Here is a 25,368-nt window from a genome sequence, read left to right on the forward strand (position 1 = left end):
TTGTCCATACATGCATTCCTCCTTAGCACAGAACAATGCAATAGGTTTTCAACATCCAGAGCTTTTGTGTATTTATTGTGGCTAGTAGGATAGCTGCATGGGAAACTTTTGCTGATGATGTATTTGTCAGAAGTCATTGTATTTGTCCGTTTTTTCCCACAAGGCTGAAATTTGTGCCCTCGCTTAGAAATGTTTGCAAGGTTTGTTTGTATTTCATCCAACTATCTGTGCTAAAAAGTGATGGCTACAGTATATGTAATTTCTTCCACTTTTTGAGTGAGCCAAAGTTCAAGCTGCTTATCTAATTGGTGAGAATGCAACGTCTGTTTATCAGACTCACTTTGACTTTATATGGTGTGCAAAGAGATGCACCTTTGCTTACGGCCATACCAGCCTGAATGCGCATTTCCTGATTGGAGAAGTGACGACAGGTGCGAGTGTCTGAGCTGTGAGTGAGTGTTTGCTGGAGAGTGTTTGCTCGAGAGCTATTTTTGTTAATTAAGTGGTTTTTGCAATATAATTTATTATTTTCTTCAGTTGAATAGTTTAAAGTTTGGTTAGTCTTCCCCCTTGCAGTTTTTCTGCTTGGGGGAGAGTTTTTTTTTGGATTCATTTTTTACTATGACGGATAACATGGAAACGATAAACGGAATGGACAAGGACAACGAAAATGCGCAACGGAAGAAAAATGAAGGTAAAGAAGGAATGAAATATGGAAAAGAATATACGGTGGCAATTGAGTTGGAAGGAGAAGACAAAGTGACGACAATGGAACTACTAAGAGCAATTAAGGAGGTGTGTGGAGAGGTGGTGGGATGCCGAATGAAAGGAGAAAAGAAGTACGAAATTACAATGAGAAATGAAAAAGGAAAAGAACGGTTAATGGATGGATTGAGAATAAAGGACACAAAGATTCTGGCGAGAGATATTAATGTGAAGGAATTGGTGGTGTCTTTTATGAATCTCCCAGTTTACGTAGAAGATGGTGTGATACTGGGCAAGCTGAGTAGCTGGGGAGTGGAGGCCGTCTCGGAGATAAGAAGGAGAGTTTGGCCAGGAACGGAGGTGGTTGATGGGACACGTTTCTGCAAAGTCAAGTTTACAGAAAAAGTGACATCATTACCTTATTCTACAAGAATTGAGACGTTGGAAGGAGCGGAATATTTCAGAGTCATTCATGACAAACAGGTCAGAGTGTGTCGGTTGTGCATTCAACCCGGGCACATAGTGAAAGACTGCCCGGAATTTAAGTGCTTTAAGTGTGGCAATCAAGGACACTATGCAAGAGAATGTGTAGGTGGAAAGGAAAGGGCATTTTGCGAAGGATGTCGCATGAGAGCTGACGAATGCAGCTGTGGAGAGGGTGGAAATGAGGAGGGGAGCCAGGATCTTTTTGTGGAGGCTGATGTATCACCCCGAGCAGAAGAAGACGATGGAGGAGAGGACGTGGTGGAGGGTGGAGAGACGGAGAAAAGAAGAGGGGAGAAGATGGAACAGAAGACGGATGAAATTGGGGACAGTATGGATTCAGGAATAAGAAGAGGGAGTTTTCAGGAGGAGGGGGGGAGTGGGCTGGGTGGAGGAACTGGGGACTCACAGATATTGGGGGGGGCCTCGGGCTATGTGGGTGCCTCGGAAGGAGGTGAAGTGGAGGGGAGTGGGATGCTGACAGGGGTGGAGACGCAAGTGGATACAGGCAGCATAACAGGCACAGGAAAGGAGAGTTCGAGTTGGTTGGAAGAGATGGATTTAGAGCCAATTTCAGATTCAGAAGACATGGAAAAGATTGATAGAACAAGGGGAGGCTACAGGAAGAGGAAAGCGGCGTTGGAGGTGAAAAAGGACGGAAAAGGAAGAAGACATGACAAAAGGTAGAGGATAAAGAGAAAATATTTTTTCTTTTTATTATTTATTGGAATGGTTAATATTATGTCAATCAATGCGAATGGGTTAAGAACAATGGAAAAATTTCAAAGAATAGTTAAAATGAAGAATTCGGATATTTTATGCCTTCAAGAAACACATTGGGACAATGTATGTATTTTAGAAGTAAAAAAAATATGGAGAGATTTTATTTTTGTTAACAATGGCAGGGGGAATTCTAGTGGGGTTGCTATTTTATTGAGGAAGGATGTGGTGGATAATGTGAAACATATATATAATGATAATAATGGGAGGATTTTAATTTTAGATTTTGAATATATGAGTAGGGTTTTTAGAATTATAAATATTTATGCGCCTAATAATGAAATAGAGCGCAAAGATTTATTTTTAGAAATAGGAAAATGGTGTGAGGGAAACTGTATTGTAGTTGGGGATTTTAATGTTAAAATGGATAGACTGGACATGACAAGAGGAGCTATTTTTAGAAGTGATGTATCTAGGGGGGTTTTAAAGAAGATGATGTTAGAAAAAGGAATGATTGATATATGGAGAGAGGAAAATCCAGAAAAAAGAGAATTTTCTAGAAGGCAGGTGGTTTTAGGGGATTTGAAACAAACAAGGATAGATCTGGTTTTAGTAAAAGAAGGTTTAAGGAATTTTATGAAAGATATTAAGTATGTTTTTACAACTTTTAGTGATCATGCAGGTTTAACATTTTCAGTGGGATTAGATAAGGAGAGAACAGGGGGTGGAATATGGTGTATGAATGCAGGGTATTTAGGAGATGAGGAATATGGGAAACAACTTAAATCTTTGATAGTATGTGAAATGGAGGATAAGCAGAAAGAGAATGATAAGTGTATGTGGTGGGACAAGGTTAAGGAAAAAATAAAAGTTTTTAGTATAAGATATGCAAGGAAAAAGAGAGGTAGGATGAAAAGAGAAGAAAATGAGTTGAGAGCTAAATTGGATGAAGAAATGAGGAAGTGTGACAGTGAACCTAATTATAATATAGAAAAGTTTTTGCAATTAAAAGCACAATTGAGTAAATATGAAATAGATAAGTGTAAGGGTGCAATTATAAGAAGTAAGGCAAAGTATGTTTTGGAGGGGGAGAAATGTACTTCATTTTTTCTTGGGTTAGAGAAGAATAAACAGAGGAGAACATATATTAGAGAGATCGAAAATGTAAAGGGTGAAGTTGTCAATGATTATGTAGAGGTTTTAGAAACAGTGCAGAATTTTTATAAGGATTTATTTAAGAAAGGGGAGGTGGATGAGGGGTGTGTAAAGGAGATATTGGATAGTGTGGATGTGCAAATTAATGTAGAGGATAAACAAATGTGTGATGGGAAGATAACATTGACTGAAATTAAAGATGCGATTAAGGGTTTACAAGTAAATAAGAGTCCTGGAGTAGATGGAATAATTGCAGAGTTTTATAAAATATATGCCAGTTTGTTAGCACCTATTTTATTGGAAGTTTATCAATATATGGAGGAGAATAATTGTGTTTCAGAATCTATGGTGACAGGGCTGATAACGATTTTATATAAAAATAAGGGGAGCAAATTAAAACTGGAGAATTATAGGCCAATTAGTTTATTAAATTCGGATTATAAGATTTTAGCTAAAATACTGGCAAATAGAATGAAGCAAGTTTTAAATGATATTATAGCACCTACACAGAATTATAGTGTGCCAGGGAGAGATATTGCTGACACAATTAATACAATTAGAGATGTGATAAATAAAATGAATCATGATAAGATGGGGGGAATTGTTTTAAGCATAGATTTAAATAAAGCTTTTGATAGGGTGGAACATGATTTTATGTTTAGGGTAATGGGTAAATATGGTTTTGGTAATAGAATAATAGGATGGATAAAATTATTATATAAGAAGGCAAAAAGTAGGGTGAAATGTAATGGAGTTTTAACTGATTCTTTTATTCTTGAGAGATCTGTGAGACAGGGGTGCCCTTTATCAGCATTATTGTTTGTTTTATCGGTAGAACCCTTAGCAGCATTTCTTAAAAAAGATAATCTTATAAATTGTGTACAGACTCCGCAAGGAGGTTTTAGTTTAATTCATCAATACGCAGATGATACCACTATAACAGTTCGAGATGAGGGTAGTGTAAAAAGGGTGATGGAATGTTTTAAAGTATATGGACAAGCATCGGGTGCAAAGGTTAACATGGAGAAGTCAATAGTAATGTATATTGGGAAGATTAATGAGGGGAATTTTCCTTTTAAAGTGGTTAAAGATTATTTTAAGGTGTTAGGAGTGTTTTTAGGGGTGAAGGAAATGGAAGCTAGGGATTTGACATGGAGTGGTGTAATAAATAAAGTTAGAATGGTGGTAAATATGTGGAGGGGGAGGTCTTTGAAATTAAAAGGGAAAGTAATTGTCATAAATTCATTGTTGATGTCAATTTTTATTTATGTAATGAATGTTTTAGATATGCCAGAATGGGTTTTATCTGAAATGAATAAAATTGTAGTTGATTTTTTATGGGATGGGAAGGGGGTGAAAATAGCTTTTAAAACTTTGATTGCAGGTTATGAGGAGGGGGGTTTGAAGTTGGTAGATTTAAGTGTAAGGAAAACAGCAATTAGAGTAAAAATGGTACGGAAATATTTATTTGGTGAATTGGATTATGGGTGGAAAAGGTTTTTTAAAGAGTATTTGCAGGAGGTTGGGAGGATGGGGGACAATGGTTTATTGATGAGTATGAAGAAAGAAATGTTAGGTAATATACCTTTGTTTTATAGAGAAGTGTTTGAGGCTTGGGGGCAGTTTTTACCAAATGTTTATTATGAATGTACCATTTTAGAAAATATTTTAAATCAGCCGATATTTTTAAATCCAAAGATAAAGTACAATAATATGATGTTGTTTTGTAAATATTTTATGAGGGCTGGGATGAGGCAGATAGGTGACATAGCATATGAGGTAATTCCTGGGTTTCTTCCATTTCCGGCTATATATGATAATGTGGTTGAAGTAGATGAAGAGATAAGTAAAACTACTGTGGAGAATATGTATAAGAAAATATTAGGATGTATTCCTGGGGAGTGGGTGATTTTAATAAATAAAGAGGTGGTCAAAAGATCTAGGGGTTTACCGGTTTTATATTATGAAAGTAATGGGGAGAAACATGATTTATCAGGTTTAAAAGTTAAAATGGTTTATCGAAAATGTATTTTAAAAGAGATAAAAGTTCCTGCTTCGGAAAAAGTGTGGTCTAGGGTGTTTCCAAATATGGATGTGAAATCAATATGGAAGAATGTAAATGTAAAATGTAATTTTATAGAATGTGAAGACAATGATTTTAAAATGAAACATAATAGGATTTTTACAAATGTGGTTTTGCATCAAATAAATAGGGATGTTAAAAGAGAATGTGATATTTGTGGTACGGGGGTGGAAAATTTTATGCACTTTTTTGTTGAATGTAGTAGGTTGAAAGATTTTCACGAGTTTTTAAAGGGGCTTTTAGTAAAACATTGGGGAGAAGAGATTTTTACTGGGGTGGAGTGGAGGAGGTTGTTTCTTTTTGGTTTAAGTGGGAAAAGTAAAGTTTTAAATTTTAATTTGGTGAATTTTATACTGAGTCATGCTAGATATGCGATAAGATTAAGAAGGAATTTAGGTCATTATGAAGGGAAAATTGTGAGTGTGGAAGGTTTTTTTAGCAGGATTTTAGAGAAAGATATAGAGATAATATATAGATACGGTGGAGGAAATTTTGAAAAATTGTTTGTGTGGGGGAGTACTTTTATTGAAATTCTGTCAAATGGAAAACTTGTATTTAATTATTAATTGGTTTTAGTGAAGGATTGTGATTTTAATTGTTTTTAATTTTTTTTTTCTTCAGATTTTGAAAAAAGGGTGAATTGTTCATCCTTATTTATTATTGACTGAATGTTGTAAATAATGATTGTTTTTCATAATAAAAGATAAAAAAAAAAAAATACGCCCGATCTCGTCTGATCTCGGAAGCTAAGCAGGGTCGGGCCTGGTTAGTACTTGGATGGGAGACCGCCTGGGAATACCAGGTGCTGTAAGCCTTTTGTCCACTAGGGGGTGTTGCATTATTTCATCAGCAACACTGCCTCGTAGTAAGCATTTGTTGCTGAATTGACTAAATGCAGCCTCTATGGGCTAGTCTCCCCTGCCCTTTTAATACGATCAAAGTTCCTTGTGTTGTCAGGGAGCAACTGCCTTTTATTTATAAGACAAATAAGAATATTGTTACTGAATGCAGCTTGTGTGTGCTCTGTGCTCCCTCGCCCTGTTCAAATGATCAAAGGAAATAATGCTGGTGAGGAGTGGAACTGGACTGGTGTCTGATGGCCCTGTGTTTTCCATGTTGGAATTACAACCCTTCTTTTATGGAGTAAATCAAAAGCACAAGGGAATCTGAGATGTTATCGATAATAAATCAATTGGTTTCATGCATTTGTCTGTGTGTGTGTGTGTGTGTCTGAATGTGATTGTATTTCGTCATATCGCAAACATTTGTGATATCAGATAGGTTAAGATATTAAAAAGTAATTGGTGATTTTTTCGACAGTGTTGCATGATGGGAATCTAGTGGTTCACTGATATAATCTAGTAAACAAAATAAACTACTTTTTCACTACTCTGTGTGCAAGTGCATTCCTAAACGGCATTTAACGCAGGTCGATGTGATATGATATTATCAGAACACAAAGTGGTTACCGTTAGCGGAAAATGTTGGCACTGGAGAGACTTTTCCTCCACTAAGCAAAAGAGATACTGTAATCAAGAAGGTGGTTCAGCCGGTGTGGGGCTCAGCCATTGCACTCTGGCTGTGCTGACCCCTTGCGAATTTTCCAAATGTGTGAATCTCGATTGCAAAATTTATGGTAGTGCTCGTTTGCGCTTTACCCTGATGTCTTTGTTAATGATAAACCGTTGCATGGCGGCAGGCTTAAAGATGACTTGAGTCAACTGACTGTGCTTATGGAGATCTTTGAAGTCAGTTGTGAAGGAGACTTTGTGGACCAATCGAAAGGTGGAAACATTTGTTTGTAAAATATTGTTGGCATTTTGTCGAAACATTATGTTGCGAAATGCAGCATTGTATTTATGCCACGCTGGTACTTCAATCAGGAGATAGTTGGGAAGCCACTCTAACCCCCCCCCCCCCCCCCCCCCCCGGTCATGATGTGTCATGCGCTTCCAATATGAAATTGTCCATACATGCATTCCTCCTTAGCACAGAACAATGCAATAGGTTTTCAACATCCAGAGCTTTTGTGTATTTATTGTGGCTAGTAGGATAGCTGCATGGGAAACTTTTGCTGATGATGTATTTGTCAGAAGTCATTGTATTTGTCCGTTTTTTCCCACAAGGCTGAAATTTGTGCCCTCGCTTAGAAATGTTTGCAAGGTTTGTTTGTATTTCATCCAACTATCTGTGCTAAAAAGTGATGGCTACAGTATATGTAATTTCTTCCACTTTTTGAGTGAGCCAAAGTTCAAGCTGCTTATCTAATTGGTGAGAATGCAACGTCTGTTTATCAGACTCACTTTGACTTTATATGGTGTGCAAAGAGATGCACCTTCGCTTACGGCCATACCAGCCTGAATACGCATTTCCTGATTGGAGAAGTGACGACAGGTGCGAGTGTTTGAGCTGTGAGTAAGTGTTTTGCTGGAGAGTGTTTGCTCGAGAGCTATTTTTGTTAATTAATTGGTTTTTGCAATATAATTTTTTTGTTCTTGCATTTGAATACTTTTAAGTTTGGTTAGTCTTCCCCCCTTCCCCCCTTCCCCCCTTTGCTGCTTGGGGGAGAGTTTTTTTTTTTTCGGATTCATTTTTTTTTTTTGAATTGCTATGACGGACAACATGGAAACGATAAACGGAATGGACAAGGACAACGAAAATGCGCAACAGAAGAAAAATGAAGGTAAAGAAGGAATGAAATATGGAAAAGAATACACGGTGGCAATTGAGTTGGAAGGAGAAGACAAAGTGACGACAATGGAACTACTGCGAGCAATTAAGGAGGTGTGTGGAGAGGTGGTGGGATGCCGAATGAAAGGAGAAAAGAAGTATGAAGTTACGATGAGGAATGAAAAAGGAAAAGAACGGCTAATGGATGGAATACGGATAAAGGACACCAAGATACTGGCGAGAGATATTAATGTGAAGGAAGTGGTGGTGTCGTTCATGAATCTCCCAGTATATGTAGAAGATGGTGTGATACTGGGCAAGCTGAGTAGCTGGGGAGTGGAGGCTGTCTCGGAGATAAGGAGGAGAGTTTGGCCAGGAACGGAGGTGGTTGACGGGACACGTTTCTGCAAGGTCAAGTTCACAGGAAAAGTGACATCATTACCTTATTCTACAAGAATTGAGACGTTGGAGGGAGCAGAATATTTCAGAGTCATTCATGACAAACAGGTCAGAGTGTGTCGTATGTGTATTCAACCAGGGCACATAGTTAAAGACTGCCCGGAATTTAAGTGCTTTAAGTGTGGCAATCAAGGACACTATGCGAGAGAATGTGATGGAGAGAAGGAAAGGAATTTTTGTGGTAGATGCAGAAAGAGATTGGCGGAGTGCAACTGTGGAGAGGTTATGGCTGAAGAGGGGAGTCAAGCATTATACGAGGAAGCAGTGGTATTGACGCAAGAAGGAGAAGAAGATGGAGGAGAGGACGTGGTGGAAGGCGGAGAGACGGAGGAAGGAAGAAGGAAGAAGGACCAGAAGATAAATGAAATTGGGAGCAGTATGGACTCAGAAATAAGAAGAGGGAGTTTTCAGGAGGAGGGGGGGAGTGGATTGGGGGGAAGCACGGGGGACTCACAGGGTTTGGGGGAAAGCACAGCACTAACAAGTAGCTCGGGGGGTGAAGAAATGGAGGGAGGTATGGAGTTGATGACAATACCAGAGACGGCGATGAGCACGGGGAGCACAACGATTATACAAGAAACGGAGATGAATACGGGGAGCACAACGGATGTGGATGTCAAGGGGGTGAGTTGGCTGGAAAACATGGACTTGGAGGATATATCGGATACAGATGATGGAGAAAAGATTGAAAGAACAAGGGAAGGATACAGGAAGAGGAAAGCGGCGGGAAGAGGGGGAGAGAAAGGGTGGAAGAGGAAATGAAACTGGATAACAGGTAGAGGATAATGAAATTATATATATATTTTTTATTTTTATTTATTAGAATGGTTAATATATTGTCATTAAATGCAAATGGTTTGAGGACAATGGAAAAATTTAATAGAATAGTAAAAATGAAGAATTCCGATATTTTATGTATTCAAGAGACGCACTGGGATAATGTATGTGTTTTAGAAGTAAAAAAAATATGGAGGGATTTTATTTATGTAAATAATGGCAGAGGGAATTCAAGTGGGGTTGCTATTTTATTGAGGAAGGATGTGGTGGATAATGTGAAACAGATATATAATGATAATAATGGGAGGATTTTAATTGTAGATTTTGAATATATGAGTATGGTTTTTAGAATTATAAATATTTATGCGCCTAATACTGAAATAGAGCGCAAAAATTTATTTTTAGAAATAGGGAAATGGTGTGAGGGGAACTGTATTGTTGTTGGAGATTTTAATGTTAAAATGGATAGACTAGATATGACAAGAGGTTAGTTCCTTAGACGGCGGACGTAAAGGTAAAGTAAAGGTAATGGCGGACTGAACGAAGTTATGTAGAGCACCTCAAGATAAAACATAATATTCGAAATATCTGCTAAATAGACTAAAATATTAGCACTACATAATCTGGTGAGTGATAAACCTTCAATCTGGATAATAACACAAAACAAATCCTAAAACTAGAGACATTTATCGACAAATATTACGAACACAGACAACAACCAAACATGACGGAGAATAAGACAGGGGAACCGTTTACAAAACGCAAGCGAGATTCTTCGACAGATACTGACGATTTAATATTCTCACCACCGGGAATGGTAAAGGTCGAAACTGATCTGTTAAAATCAATAAATGACAAACTGGGTTTACTTGAATTACTTAGTAAGGATATAAAAGAGTTAAAGGCAAGCCTAGAGATGAGTGATGAAAAAGCTGCGACATTGGAGAAGGAAACACACGCGCTAAAAGGGACAGTCAATAAGATTCAAACCGAAATGAATGGAATTAAAAAAGAGAACATCGTTCTGAAGGAAGCCTTACTGGAGATTCAAACTAGATCCATGAGAGAGAATTTGGTACTTACAGGTATCCAAGAAAAAGAAGGAGAAGTTCCTGAATCTATAGTTAGAGAGTTCCTCCGTACAGCGCTTCAGATTCCATGCGAAGTTGTCGACAAAATCCAACTTGAACGTGTTCACCGCTTCGGACAGAGAGGGCAGAGGTACGAACGCCCAATCGTTGCAAAATTTGCTTCATTTAAAGATAAAATAATGGTTAAAAGCCTAGGTAAAAGACTTGCTGGGACCAAAATTGGCATGAATGATCAGTTTCCGAAAGAAATTGCAGAACGGCGCAAAGTTCTGTATCCAATTTTCAAAGAAAACAGATTAAAAGCGAAACGAGTAGCTCTCGTCGTTGATAAACTATATATTGATAACCAGTTGTTCAGAGACACAAAGACTACTCCATGGTTATTTTAAAATTTACAAAATTCTCATAGACGTGGAAAATAAACACAATTCAAGCCCGGTTACTGATTGTAACAATACAACAAAAAATATAGCTTTTTTATAAATCTTCACATATAACTAATTGAACACACAAGCACTAATTCAACATAGTGAAGATAAAAACTAAGTAAACAGAAGGCACAGTATGTGTGGATGGTATGGTTTGTGTTTATTTTATTTTTTATCTTATTTGTTATGTTTGGAAAGTTGAGTGAGTGAGTAATGAAATGGTTGCATATCCCAGAGCCAATGTATTGCTGTGAGCCGGGTATGAGAGGGCTTTCAATGTTGTTCAGATGATGGATATACTTTTATAATGAATTATACGTCTTATTTATTTATTGTCCTATCATGGAAAACTACATTTTTTTTATCTTAATAAATTATATCTAATTATTATCCTATTTTAATGGTACTGTCTATGGCCCTATACCCTAGACACCCACCTGAATGACCCAGATATTAAGGAGAAGTCCCTAACTGTTTTATGTGCTCGCTGTAAGCGGTCTATATGCAGCTAAAATGAGGTCAGAGACCAAGAGCAGCACTGCCCCCTCAAGATTCTGAGCCTGCTTGGCAGGGTTGGTCCTGCAAAGCCAAAGCCCCCTAAAGGGAGAGGAAAATATACAAGGAATTTCTCAAAGCTGCTAATGAGAACCTTGACGACCTTGTACCTAGCCGGTGGGGATTCCGGTGGGGTACCCCCACCCAGGCAGTGGCAGTGCTGGCAACACTAGCTGCAGTAACCCATGGGGAGGGGGTCACACTCGGACATTCAGAGAGGGGGTATATTATTGTGGCCCTGGTGGCACAGAATCAAGGTCGGACTGCATGGAGATGCATGGGGACATGGTCATGACTGGTGGCCGTATTGTGACTGGTGGCCGTGACTGGTGGCCGTATCCTTCTTTTTTCCACAGCTATATATAATACAAATCGAGGTGACGGCAATGGAAATGCATATGGCAATTGATTTACTTCAATTCGGTAAATGGAACTGTATGCTCTTTTCAAAGAATGGATCCCAGTCGGTTCAGGGCTATGGGATACAGGGGGTCGAGGGTGGTCTGCCGGGCATTGGGATGACAAGCCATCTCGAGATGAGGCCTTTTAGCGGGTGGAATAGTAGGGACCAATTGGAGGTTTACTTAGTAGAAATGCAAATATCATGGTACAACTATATAGACACTCAATCATTATGTTACGTTTTAATAGTACGTTTACAAAAATATATTCTGATTAAAAGAATGAAAGGTGTGTCTCATGGTAAGTGGTGAAATAAGTATAGCCAGTTACAATTGTAATGGCTTAGCAGATAATAAGAAAAGACGATCAGTATTTACCTGGCTAAAAGAGAAGGATTATAATATTTATTGTTTACAGGAAACCCATTCAACAGTTTTAGATGAAGTTTTGTGGAAAAAGAACTGGGTGGGCAAAATATATTTCTCCCATGGGCAAAGAAATTCAAAAGGGGTGATGATCTTAATTAACAATAATTTTGATCCAAATGTGCAAATTGTCCAAACAGATCCTCAAGGTAGATGGATTATTTTAAATATGTTATTGGACAATAAACAAATATGGCTTGTTAACCTATACGGTCCGAATAATGATGATCCAAGCTTCTTTGAAAATATATATAAGAACTTATCAACTCTACAAGCAACACTAGACTCTATTATTATAATGGGAGATTTTAATACGGTCTTAAATAGCTCTATAGACCGGAAAGGAAATCACACTACAAATTATCACCCTCAGGCACTTAAGGAAATCATGAATGTCATGGATATATTGGAATTAGTGGATATATGGAGACTTAAATACCCTGATTTAGTGAGATATACATGGCGGAGGCTGAATCAAGCTAGTCGTCTTGACTACTTTCTTATTCCATTCTCTCTGGCACCAAAAGTTAAAAAAGTGTTGATAGGGGATAGAATGCGGTCGGATCATCACATAATTGGCATATATATTTCTCTTACAGAATTTCCACGTGGGCGAGGATATTGGAAATTTAATCAAAGTCTACTAGATGATAAATTGTTTAGAACTAGGACAGAAGATTTTATAACTGACTTTTTCAGACATAACATAGGTACAGCAGATCCCCTTATTGTATGGGACACTTTTAAGTGTGCCTTTAGAGGCCATGCAATTCAGTACTCATCTATAAAACAAAAGCAATTTAGATCAAAAGAGTCCATATTAACAAAGGAAATTGAAGGACTAACAGTACAGTTAGATAGCAATAAAAACGGTACCATAGAGGCACAGAATAATTTAGAGGAAAAACAAAAAGAAATGGAGGAACTTATTCAAGAAAGATCCAGTGTAATATATTATAAAAATAAAGCGAACTGGATGGAATATGGGGAAAAATGCACCAAATTCTTTTTCAATCTTCAATATAGAAATGCTACCAAAAAAAATGTATTAAAACTTGTGACAAATGATGGAGTCACGCATGATTCACCAAATGATATTTTGAAAGAGGAAGTAAAGTACTTTAAGAATATGTTTTCGTTTCAGGCTCCTCCATCTCCACTAACTGAAACTAATTGTATGGATTTTTTTCCTATTAATAATGTAAAATTAACATCTGAACAGAAAGACTCATGTGAAGGCCAAATTACAGAGGAGGAACTGCTTGTTGCAATTGGGGCCTTTAAAGATGGGAAAACTCCAGGGCTGGATGGCATACCAGTGGAAGTATACAAAACGTTTTTTGATATACTCAAAGGACCTTTATTAACTTGTTTTAACCACTCCTATATAAATGGTAGATTATCAGACACACAACAAGAAGGTCTGATATCGTTATTACTGAAACAGGACCCAAGTGGTATATATAAAGATCCAGTCCAATTAAAAAATTGGAGACCTCTTACACTTCAGTGTTGTGATGCAAAAATCCTAGCAAAATGCTTGGCGCATAGAATAAAAAAAGTTTTGTCAGATATTATTCATCCTAATCAGACAGGTTTTTTACATGGACGATACATTGGAGATAATATAAGGCAAGTACTGGAAACAATAGAACACTATGAGATATCGGGGACACCAGGCCTGGTTTTCATAGCTGATTTTGAAAAGGCTTTTGATAAAGTACGACTGGAGTTTATATATAAATGCCTAGAATATTTCAATTTTGGGGAATCTCTTATAAACTGGGTTAAAATTATGTATAGTAACCCTAGGTGTAAAATAGTAAATAATGGCTACATCTCAGAAAGTTTTAAACTATCTAGAGGAGTAAAACAAGGTTGTCCACTATCGGCATATCTATTTATTATTGCCATCGAAATGTTAGCTGTTAAAATTAGATCAAACATTAATATTAAAGGATTAGAAATCCATGGCTTAAAAACTAAGGTGTCATTGTACGCTGATGATTCATGTTTTCTTTTAAAACCACAACTAGAGTCTCTCCAGGGCCTCATAGAGGATCTAGATACCTTTGCTATCCTCTCTGGATTAAAACCAAATTATGATAAATGTACCATATTACGTATTGGATCACTAAAAAATACACATTTTATATTGCCATGTAGTTTACCAATTAAATGGTCTGACGGAGATGTGGACATACTCGGTATAAAAATCCCAAAAGAAAGAAATGATCTCACTCCAATAAATTTTTATAGAAAGTTAGCAAAAATAGATAAGATCTTGCTACCATGGAAAGGAAAATACCTGTCTATTTGTGGAAAAATCACCCTAATTAACTCTTTAGTCATATCACAGTTTACCTATTTGCTTATGGTTTTGCCTACACCTAGTGACCTGTTTTTTAAATTATATGAACAAAAAATATTCAATTTTATTTGGAACGGCAAGCCAGATAAAATTAAAAGGGCCTATTTATATAACGAATATGAATTCGGAGGGCAGAAATTATTAAATATTAAAGCATTAGACCTCTCACTAAAGGCATCGGTCATACAAAAGTTATACTTAAATCCAAACTGGTTCTCTAGTAAACTGGTACGAATGTCTCATCCTATGTTCAAGAAGGGCCTTTTTCCCTTTATTCAGATTACACCTGCTCATTTTCGGTTGTTTGAAAAGGAAATGATCTCCAAAATATCCTTATTCTTTAAACAAGCCTTAGAAAGTTGGTTGCAATTTCAGTTTAATCCACCTGAAAGGACGGAACAAATAGTACAACAAATATTGTGGTTAAATTCAAATATAATAATTGATAAAAAAACTGTATTTATCGAAGAAATGTTTAAAAAAGGTATAATTTTTGTGAATGATATCATAAATAGGACTGGTGGAGTTATGTCACACATGCAGCTAACACAGACATATGGAAAAGTCTGCTCTACCCAAAATTACAACCAATTAATTGCAGCATTACCACAAAAATGGAAGAGGCAAGTAGAAGGGGAAAAAAGTAAGGAACTTGTATGTCGGCCCTGTATTAAAGAACAAAAATGGTTAAAGAAAAGTGTGATAAATAAAAACATATACCAATTTCATTTAAGGACCAAAAAACTAACAGCTGTGCCATACAAATTGCAAAATAGTTGGGAAGAGATTTTCGATGTACCCATTCCATGGCACATGGTTTATGAATTGATACGCAAAACAACGCCGGATTCAAAACTTCGAATTTTTCAATATAAATTACTGTACAAAATTCTTGCAACTAATAGAATGTTATATATATGGGGTATACAATCTTCCCAGCTCTGCAGATTCTGTTGTGAGGAGGCAGAGTCATTAGATCATTTATTTTGGTATTGTCCATATGTAGCTCGTTTTTGGTCACAGGTCCAGGAATGGCTGAAGAATTGCAACATTTGCCTAAAACTAACGCTACAGATAGCAATACTGGGGGATTTGAAAAGCCATAGTCAATCAATCAATAATATAATAATTATTTTGGCAAAGATGTTTATTTTTAATTTACAATCTGTAGAAGCTATGAGAATAGGAAGGTTCAGGTCTTTTGTGAAGCATCACAGCACAGTTGAGAAATGTATGGCAAATAGAAATCCGAAATGGATGATGTTGGAAGATAGATGGGAGGGGTTGGGTGGAGCTGAAGGGTGGGACTAATAACAAGATAAACAATATAGGGCATACGGGATCTGTGAAATGTGTATAGGTGCGGAGCTTTTGTGAAATAGCACAGTTACAAGTGGAAATAAAATTGGATGGACAACAGAAATAGAGGAAGGACTAAGAACAAATAAGAGAGAACTATTGTAAAGTGGACTGTGTCTGTAAGATAGGTATAAGATGTAGAAATTGAAGGTAAAAGCAGAAGTGTTTATAAGTTTACTCCAATTGGGGGATTGGTGGTAGGGTCGCGGGGAATAATAATAAAGGCATATTCTTTAAAAAAGTATGTATGTCTATATAGGTATGTGTATGTATATATGTGTATATGTATGCATACGTATATGGATATATATATTTACCCAAAAAAATATGGGGGAATGGAAATGATGCAGACAATTACATTGGAAGCAACATTCTTTCCGCAATACTAAGCTGATCCACCCCCCCAAAAAAAAAAAAAAAAAAAAAAAAAAAAAAAAAAAAAAGATATGACAAGAGGAGCTATTTTTAGAAATGATGTATCTAGGGGGGTTTTAAAGAAGATGATGTTAGAAAAAGGAATAATTGATATATGGAGAGAGGAAAATCCAGAAAAAAGAGAATTTTCTAGAAGGCAGGTGGTTTTAGGGGATTTAAAACAAACGAGGATAGATCTGGTTTTAGTAAAAGAAGGTTTAAGAAATTTTATGAAAGATATTAAGTATGTTTTTACAACTTTTAGTGATCATGCAGGTTTAACATTTTCAGTGGGATTAGATAAGGAAAGAACAGGGGGTGGAATATGGTGTATGAATGCAGGGGATTTGGGAGATGAGGAATATGGGAAACAACTTAAATCTTTGATAGCATGTGAAATGGAGGATAAGCAGAAAGAGAATGATAAGTGTTCATGGTGGGATAAGGTTAAGGAAAAAATAAAAGTTTTTAGTATAGGATATGCAAGGAAAAAGAGAGGTAGGATGAAAAGAGAAGAAAATGAGTTGAGGGCTAAATTGGATAAAGAAATGAGGAAGTGTGACAGTGAACCTAATTATAATATAGGAAAGTTTTTGGAATTAAAAGCACAATTGACTAAATATGAAATAGATAAGTGTAAGGGTGCAATTATAAGAAGTAAGGCAAAGTATGTTTTGGAGGGGGAGAAATGTACTTCATTTTTTCTTGGTTTAGAGAAGAATAAACAGAGGAGAACATATATTAGAGAGATCGAAAATATAAAGGGTGAAGTTGTCAATGATTATGTAGAGGTTTTAGAAACAGTGCAGAATTTTTATAAGGATTTATTTAAGAAAGGGGAGGTGGATGAGGGGTGTGTAAAGGAGATATTGGATAGTGTGGATGTGCAAATTAAGGAAGAGGATAAACAAATGTGTGATGGGAAGATAACATTGAATGAAGTTATAGATGCGATTAAGGGTTTACAAGTAAATAAGAGTCCTGGAGTAGATGGAATAATTGCAGAGTTTTATAAAATATATGCCAGTTTTTTAGCACCTATTTTATTGGAAGTTTATCAATATATGGAGGATAATGATAGTATTTCTGAATCTATGGTGACAGGGCTGATAACGATTTTATATAAAAATAAGGGGAGTAAATTAAAACTGGAGAATTATAGGCCAATTAGTTTATTAAATTCGGATTATAAGATTTTAGCTAAGGTACTGGCAAATAGAATGAAGCAAGTTTTAAATGATATTATAGCACCTACACAGAATTATAGTGTGCCTGGTAGAGATATTGCGGATACAATTAATACAATTAGAGATGTGATAAATAAAATGAATCATGATAAGATGGGGGGCATTGTTTTAAGCATAGATTTAAATAAAGCTTTTGATAGGGTGGAACATGATTTTATGTTTAGGGTAATGGATAAATATGGTTTTGGTAATAGAATAATAGGATGGATAAAATTATTATATAAGAAGGCAAAAAGTAGGGTGAAATGTAATGGGGTTTTAACCGATTCTTTTATTCTTGAGAGATCTGTGAGACAGGGCTGTCCTTTATCAGCTTTATTATTCGTTTTATCGGTAGAACCTTTAGCAGCATTTCTTAAAAGAGATAATTTTATAAATTGTGTAGAGACTCCGCAAGGAGGTTTTAGTTTGATACATCAATACGCAGATGATACCACTATAACAGTTAGAGATGAGGGTAGTGTAAAAAGGGTGATGGAGTGTTTTAAAGTATATGGACAAGCATCGGGTGCAAAGGTTAACATGGAGAAGTCAGTAGTAATGTATATTGGGAAGATTAATGAGGGGAATTTTCCTTTTAAAGTGGTTAAAGATTATTTTAAGGTATTAGGAGTGTTTTTAGGGGTGAAAGAAATGGAAGCTAGGGATTTGACATGGAGTGGTGTAATAAATAAAGTTAGAAAGGTGGTAAATATGTGGAGGGGGAGGTCTTTGAAATTAAAAGGGAAAGTAATTGTCATAAATTCATTGTTGATGTCAATATTTATTTATGTAATGAATGTTTTGGATATGCCAGAATGGGTTTTATCTGAAATGAATAAAATTGTAGTTGATTTTTTATGGGAAGGGAAGGGGGTGAGAATAGCTTTTAAAACTTTGATTGCAGGTTATGAGGAGGGGGGTTTGAAGTTGGTAGATTTAAGTGTAAGGAAAACAGCAATTAGAGTAAAAATGGTACGGAAATATTTATTTGGTGAATTGGATTATGGGTGGAAAAGGTTTTTTAAAGAGTATTTGCAGGAGGTTGGGAGGATGGGGGACAATGGTTTATTGATGAGTATGAAGAAGGAAATGTTAGGTAATATACCTTTGTTTTACAGAGAAGTGTTTGAGGCTTGGGGGCGGTTTTTACCAAATATTTATTATGAATGTACCAGTTTAGAAAATATTTTAAATCAGCCGATATTTTTAAATCCAAAGATAAAGTGCAATAATATGATGTTGTTTTGTAAATATTTTATGAGGGCTGGGATGAGGCAGATAGGTGACATAGCATATGAGGTAATTCCTGGGTTTCTTCCATTTCAGGCTATATATGACAATGTGGTTGAAGTAGATGAAGAAATAAGTAAAACTACTGTGGAGAATATGTATAAGAAAATATTAGGATGTATTCCAGGGGAGTGGGTGATTTTAATAAACAAAGAGGTGGTTAAAAGATCTAGGGCTTTACCAGTTTTATATTATGAAAGTAATGGGGAGAAACATGTTTTATCAGGTCTAAAAGTTAGAATGGTTTATAGAAAATGTATTTTAAAAGAGATAAAAAGTCCTGCTGCGGAGAAAGTGTGGTCTAGGGTGTTTCCAAACATGGATGTAAAATCAATATGGAAGAATGTAAATGTAAAATATAATTTTATAGAATGTGAAGACAATGATTTTAAATTGAAACATAATAGGATTTTTACAAATGTGGTTTTGCATCAAATAAATAGGGATATTAAAAGAGAATGTGATATTTGTGGTACGGGGGTGGAAAATTTGATGCACTTTTTTATTGAATGTAGTAGGTTGAAAGATTTTCACGAGTTTTTAAAAGGGCTTTTAGTAAAACATTGGGGAGAAGAGATTTTTACTGGGGTGGAGTGGAGGAGGTTGTTTCTTTTTGGTTTAAGTGGGAAAAGTAAAGTTTTAAATATTAATTTGATGAATTTTGTAATAAGTCATGCTAGATATGCGATAAGATTAAGAAGGAATTTAGGTCATTATGAAGGGAAAATTGTGAGTGTGGAAGGTTTTTTTAGGAGCATATTAGAGAGAGATATAGAGATAGTATATAGATACGGTGGAGGAAATTTTGAAAAATTGTTTGTGTGGGGGAGTACTTTTATTGAAATTCTGTCAAATGGGAAACTTGTATTTCATTATTAAGTGGATTTAGTGGATGATTGTGTTTTTAATAGGTTTTATTTTATTTATTTTAGATTTTTTGATTTTGTAAAAGGATGAATTGTTCATATAAAAATAAAAAAAAAAAAAAAAAAAAAAAAAAAAATACGCCCGATCTCGTCTGATCTCGGAAGCTAAGCAGGGTCGGGCCTGGTTAGTACTTGGATGGGAGACCGCCTGGGAATACCAGGTGCTGTAAGCCTTTTGTCCACTAGGGGGTGTTGCATTATTTCATCAGCAACACTGCCTCGTAGTAAGCATTTGTTGCTGAATTGACTAAATGCAGCCTCTATGGGCTAGTCTCCCCTGCCCTTTTAATACGATCAAAGTTCCTTGTGTTGTCAGGGAGCAACTGCCTTTTATTTATAAGACAAATAAGAATATTGTTACTGAATGCAGCTTGTGTGTGCTCTGTGCTCCCTCGCCCTGTTCAAATGATCAAAGGAAATAATGCTGGTGAGGAGTGGAACTGGACTGGTGTCTGATGGCCCTGTGTTTTCCATGTTGGAATTACAACCCTTCTTTTATGGAGTAAATCAAAAGCACAAGGGAATCTGAGATGTTATCGATAATAAATCAATTGGTTTCATGCATTTGTCTGTGTGTGTGTGTGTGTGTGTCTGAATGTGATTGTATTTCGTCATATCGCAAACATTTGTGATATCAGATAGGTTAAGATATTAAAAAGTAATTGGTGATTTTTTCGACAGTGTTGCATGATGGGAATCTAGTGGTTCACTGATATAATCTAGTAAACAAAATAAACTACTTTTTCACTACTCTGTGTGCAAGTGCATTCCTAAACGGCATTTAACGCAGGTCGATGTGATATGATATTATCAGAACACAAAGTGGTTACCGTTAGCGGAAAATGTTGGCACTGGAGAGACTTTTCCTCCACTAAGCAAAAGAGATACTGTAATCAAGAAGGTGGTTCAGCCGGTGTGGGGCTCAGCCATTGCACTCTGGCTGTGCTGACCCCTTGCGAATTTTCCAAATGTGTGAATCTCGATTGCAAAATTTATGGTAGTGCTCGTTTGCGCTTTACCCTGATGTCTTTGTTAATGATAAACCGTTGCATGGCGGCAGGCTTAAAGATGACTTGAGTCAACTGACTGTGCTTATGGAGATCTTTGAAGTCAGTTGTGAAGGAGACTTTGTGGACCAATCGAAAGGTGGAAACATTTGTTTGTAAAATATTGTTGGCATTTTGTCGAAACATTATGTTGCGAAATGCAGCATTGTATTTATGCCACGCTGGTACTTCAATCAGGAGATTGTTGGGAAGCCACTCTAACCCCCCCCCCCCCCCGGTCATGATGTGTCATGCGCTTCCAATATGAAATTGTCCATACATGCATTCCTCCTTAGCACAGAACAATGCAATAGGTTTTCAACATCCAGGGGCCTGTTGCACAAAAGTAGAATTAAGACATCCGGGATAAATGACTCAGCTGAGCTCAATGAAGCCAAAACATGTGCGTCCAGGCTTAATTGGTTGCACAAAGACCAAGCCAGGATGAGCAGACACGGATTCATTAAGCCAGGTGAAACCAATCCTGGATAGGTGCGCGCTCACGGCTCACTCAAATAGACCCCGCCACAGATCACAGATTAACTGATTTACCATGGCAACTAGAGCCGCGTACTTTTCCCCGTCGGAAGCACAAATCCTCATGGAGGCATACGAGGAGGTAAAAGATATAATTAAGAAGAAAGGCAACACCGCCACAGTGATAAAGCAAAGAGAAAAAGCGTGGCAAAGTATTGCAGACCGCCTGAATGCGTAAGTAGTGCACAATTACACAGTCACCGCTCCGCTGAAACATCACAATTACAATTCAAATATTTAATTCACATCTCCAAAAATGCAGTTGTACTGTAATTATGAAACGGTTAAATTTTTAATTGAAATGCACTGCAGATATGAGTGAAATTGTGTAAAGTAACTCCATCACACTGTATAAAGCTATGATACATTTTTTGATATTTTTACTGAAAACAAGACAAAAATACCAAGTAATTTTTTGCAGTGTGACTCCATTAAATGTGTGTGTGTGTGTGTGTGTGTGTGTGTGTGTGTGTAGATTAAACATGAACGGGCCAAAACGGACATGGCAGCAGGTCAAAATCAAATACAAGAACATTCTGCAGAATGGTATGGTCCCTGACTAATATTTAACAAAGCACAAGCATATATTGTACCCAGAAGGTGCCTGCTCACACATTGTCTGTACTGTTTTAGCAGTGAAAAAGAATACCCACAGACAAGGCACGGGTGGTGGGTCACCAAAGGCTGACCTTACCCCAGCAGAGGACATGGCCTTGGAGCTAAATAAAGACAGGCCCGTCTTAGAGGGGATCCCTGGGGGGAAAGAGACGAGCATAGGTTCCTCCCAAGATGACACCCGCTTCATTCAAGGTATGTCCTTCCATCTCTACATGGGATACAACCACATTCATATTGAATCAATTTGGACTGTCTGACTTTGGTTTACCTATTGCCTTGCAGTGTCTGGCAGCACTGTGTTCCTGTTAGAGCCACCAGCACAAGCACCAGATGATGCTGATCCAGTGAGTACTCCATCAAAGGCATACTGTAGGCCTGGCATGTCTTGTCTACTAGCTTCAATATGAATCCGATTAAATGTGATAGGGTGAAGGCCCCAGTGCAGCAGCAACAGCACATGATGGAGACGATGATGAGGAGGAGACCATCTCTCTGGATTCCAGAAGGCATGAGGTATCATGTTAAGACTGTGAAAGTACTATTTACTCTACAATGGTGAGGAGTCCTCATCAAAATCAAAAAATCGAATTTCTTTTACAGGACCCAGATGCTATACAGTGGGAAAACCAGCCTGGCAACATAGTGCGTATTACTAAAAGGACACCACATCCTGCCAAATTCCAGCTGCGCTAATTGTATTGTGTTCACAGAGCTCACAAGCTATCAGAAAGTTGTATGGCAACCACCTCCGGCGCCAAATAGAACTGGCAGACATAGACATTCAGTACAAGAAGAAAAAGATGGAAAATCTTGCACTGGAGTCCGAAATAAAAAAGAGGACAATTAGGAAACTGGACCTTGAAATAAAAAAACTTGAGAGGGAGGTGAGATATGCCTTCAATGTACACTGTATGCTAACTGTAACACAAATGTATTAATCATTATTTTTCTTTCCTCCCCCAGCTCCAAGAAGATGACACAGCTCAAAATAAAAATTAGGTATATTCTCGTAAAGTCAAGTGAGCCATGACATATGAGCTCTTATTGTGAGCACACAGGACGGTGGCATCTTTCTAAGTTTTTTTTTATTTTCCCAGCAATCAGTACAACCAAGTCATCGTTATAAGGCATCGCCCTCTTTTGCCCACCCCCCCAGCACCAGGTGTGGCCACTAGCCTATATGAAGGCCCAAAATTGTGTGTTCCTTTCTGCTCTGACAATGGCATGCCCATTCGTGCGAGATGTGGTGGATGAAGAAGCACTTGTGCTGAGGAGAGCCTTCAGGCGAGAAAGGGTCTTCAGGGACCGGTTGGACCCACTGGCCTTCCCTGATGACCATCTATATGAAAGATACAGGTTTTCTGCAGATGGCATCAGGTATCAATGCAGACTACTGGGTCCCAGGATTAAGCACCGCACTGCACGGAGCCATGCACTGAGTGTGGAGCAAATGGTTTGTGTGGCCTTGCGCTTTTTTGCTAGTGGAGCCTTCCTGTACTCAGTGGGGGATGCAGAACAGCTGAACAAGGCCACAATTTGCCGCACAATAAGGAGTGTGTGTCTGGCTATCAAAGCATTAGCAGATGTCTTCATCTCCTTCCCTGGCCACAGAAGACTCTGTGACATCAAAGAGGAGTTCTATAGGATTGCAGGTAAGAGGATCTACAAATTACAGGACAACTGTTAACACATAGTAGGATACTCATTACTTTGTGTGACAGGTTTCCCCAATGTCATTGGTGCAGTGGACTGCACACACATAAGGATAAAAGCCCCCTCAGGTGCCCATGAGGCCGATTTTGTGAATAGGAAATCCTTTCACAGCATTAATGTACAGGTGAACATAACTTTTTGATATTGTCCATTGACGAACACTCTGCATTGCCAGTGATGTGCATTGATTGGTGTAATATTCCTCATCTTATGATTTCAGATGGTCTGCAATGCTGACTGTGTGATCAGCAATGTTGTGGCAAAATGGCCTGGCTCAGTCCATGACTCCAGAATCTTTCGGGCCTCTGAAATCTATCAGTGCCTATCGCAAGGTAAGCCACACAACCCCTATTTATAACCATCATGGCTGTGTCAAGAATATCACTGTGTTTATGAGGTAGTAATGATGAGATTTTGTGTTGACAGGTGGCTGCCAGCCTTTTCTCCTGACACCTTTCACAGACCCCCAGGAAGCACAGCAGGCCTACAACCATGCCCATGCCAGGACCAGGGCCAGAGTTGAAATGACCTTTGGCCTCCTGAAGGCACGCTTTTACTGCCTTCACAAATTAAGGGTCAGCCCTGTTAGGGCATGTGATATTACTGTGGCTTGTGCTGTCCTCCACAATGTGGCCTGCCTGAGGAAGGAGAGGGCCCCCAGAGTGCCACCAGCCATGGACTGGGACAATCCGGCAATCTTCCCTGATGACGACAGTGGTCGGCTGCTGAGGGACCAATATGTGTTGAATTATTTTAGTTAGTATGTGTGCTTTCAATTTTGGTTAAATATGTCCTGCGGTGGCAGAGGAATTTGTTTTTTTTTTTTGGGTTCGTTTTTTTACGAATTTGGCCTCTTATGATGTTTGTGCGGTATACTGTGTGTAATACAAGGCTGCAGGGAGGCTACTGCATCCATTCATTTGTCTGTTCAGTTGATGTGTATGGATTTGTCCTGCATTTATTTTAGTGTGCAGACATGCAGGGTTTGTTATATACAGACCTTTGAATGTGTATGTATCATTTTGTATAATATGCTTGGATTCTGTGCTTTCCATCTTGTAGAGTCACTGTGACTTCAGTTTCGAAAGGAGCTGATGGTTTACCTGCTTTGTTTTGTCCTTATTCAATAAAGGAACATAATGTTACACATTGTGTTTTTATATTCATATGGAATGTGTATTTGTTTATATGACAGAGTACTAGGGCCACACTGAAGAAAAAGGATAAAGTCATAAATTTATGAGGCTGGTTCTTTCTGCAGAAAAGCTACATATTGTTTTGATACTTATGACAATGTGATACTTAATATTCTGGCACATCAGCATGTCTTTGTTTATGAAACCATACTGAAGTACAATTTCACGAAATGCCCCACATCTGTCATTTTAACAACTGTCCTCCTTTAAAACAACTGGTTACAATATTATTACTTGTGTTTTTTTCCCCTCTGTGGCCCTAATATTCTATCATTTTATATATAGCCTTATAGTCTATGGGAAACTAAATTATCTAATGATAGCAACATCATCTAAAAATTATTTTTTATCCAAAATCATTGAAATTAATGATCACAAACGTTTAAATAATGACAGTGGGTCTAGTTATATGTGATAACAATGTATAGTGAGCAGTGAAATAACTATTGGTTTCCATTTGTGGTGACTGCTGACTGACATTAGGGATGAGATTAAATAGATCCTGGAATTTAGCCTGGTCTGGAGCAGGCTAGCTCCACAGAATAAATCTCCATGGTAATTTATACCATAACATATCCTCCTGCCCCCTATCCATCTTTAGTGCAACCGGATTACGGATCAATTGAGCCAGGATCACCAAGATATCCTGGCTTAATCCCTTATCCTAGTTTTGTGCAACAGGCCCCAGAGCTTTTGTGTATTTATTGTGGCTAGTA

General features: G+C 37.5%; 2 protein-coding genes and 2 pseudogenes across 4 annotated transcripts; all 4 read left to right on the forward strand.

Annotated features, from left to right (window-relative positions):
• The first annotated feature begins 6,653 nt into the window (after positions 1-6,653).
• On the forward strand, positions 6,654-6,803 carry LOC129849675 (U1 spliceosomal RNA; annotated as a pseudogene).
• A 13,607-nt stretch (positions 6,804-20,410) lies between these two features.
• LOC129849676 (U1 spliceosomal RNA) lies at positions 20,411-20,560 on the forward strand (annotated as a pseudogene).
• Positions 20,561-20,919: 359 nt separating this feature from the next.
• Positions 20,920-23,374, forward strand: LOC129849673 (uncharacterized). Of its 3 annotated transcripts, none has more exons than XR_008758680.1 (5): positions 20,920-21,671; positions 21,759-21,935; positions 22,026-22,087; positions 22,170-22,627; positions 22,707-23,372. XR_008758680.1 is itself a non-coding variant. In XM_055916486.1 (5 exons), exons 1-5 carry the CDS (start codon positions 21,485-21,487, stop codon positions 22,434-22,436), a joined length of 606 nt encoding a protein of 201 aa, XP_055772461.1. In that variant the 5' UTR covers positions 20,920-21,484; the 3' UTR covers positions 22,437-23,374. The 3 variants fall into 3 exon arrangements, 2 of the variants coding, with proteins under 2 accessions (XP_055772461.1, XP_055772462.1); XM_055916486.1 differs by having other exon boundaries at positions 22,170-22,256; positions 22,344-23,374; XM_055916487.1 differs by having other exon boundaries at positions 20,920-21,935; positions 22,170-22,256; positions 22,344-22,627.
• Positions 23,375-23,483: 109 nt separating this feature from the next.
• On the forward strand, positions 23,484-25,274 carry LOC129849674 (putative nuclease HARBI1). The gene is made up of 3 exons (XM_055916488.1): positions 23,484-23,580; positions 23,677-23,788; positions 23,883-25,274. Exons 2-3 carry the CDS (start codon positions 23,677-23,679, stop codon positions 24,215-24,217), a joined length of 447 nt encoding a protein of 148 aa, XP_055772463.1. The 5' UTR covers positions 23,484-23,580; the 3' UTR covers positions 24,218-25,274.
• Positions 25,275-25,368: the final 94 nt, after the last annotated feature.

The sequence above is a fragment of the Salvelinus fontinalis genome, unplaced genomic scaffold, assembly GCF_029448725.1.
Source record: "Salvelinus fontinalis isolate EN_2023a unplaced genomic scaffold, ASM2944872v1 scaffold_1624, whole genome shotgun sequence".
In the NCBI taxonomy this organism is placed as follows: domain Eukaryota; kingdom Metazoa; phylum Chordata; class Actinopteri; order Salmoniformes; family Salmonidae; genus Salvelinus; species Salvelinus fontinalis.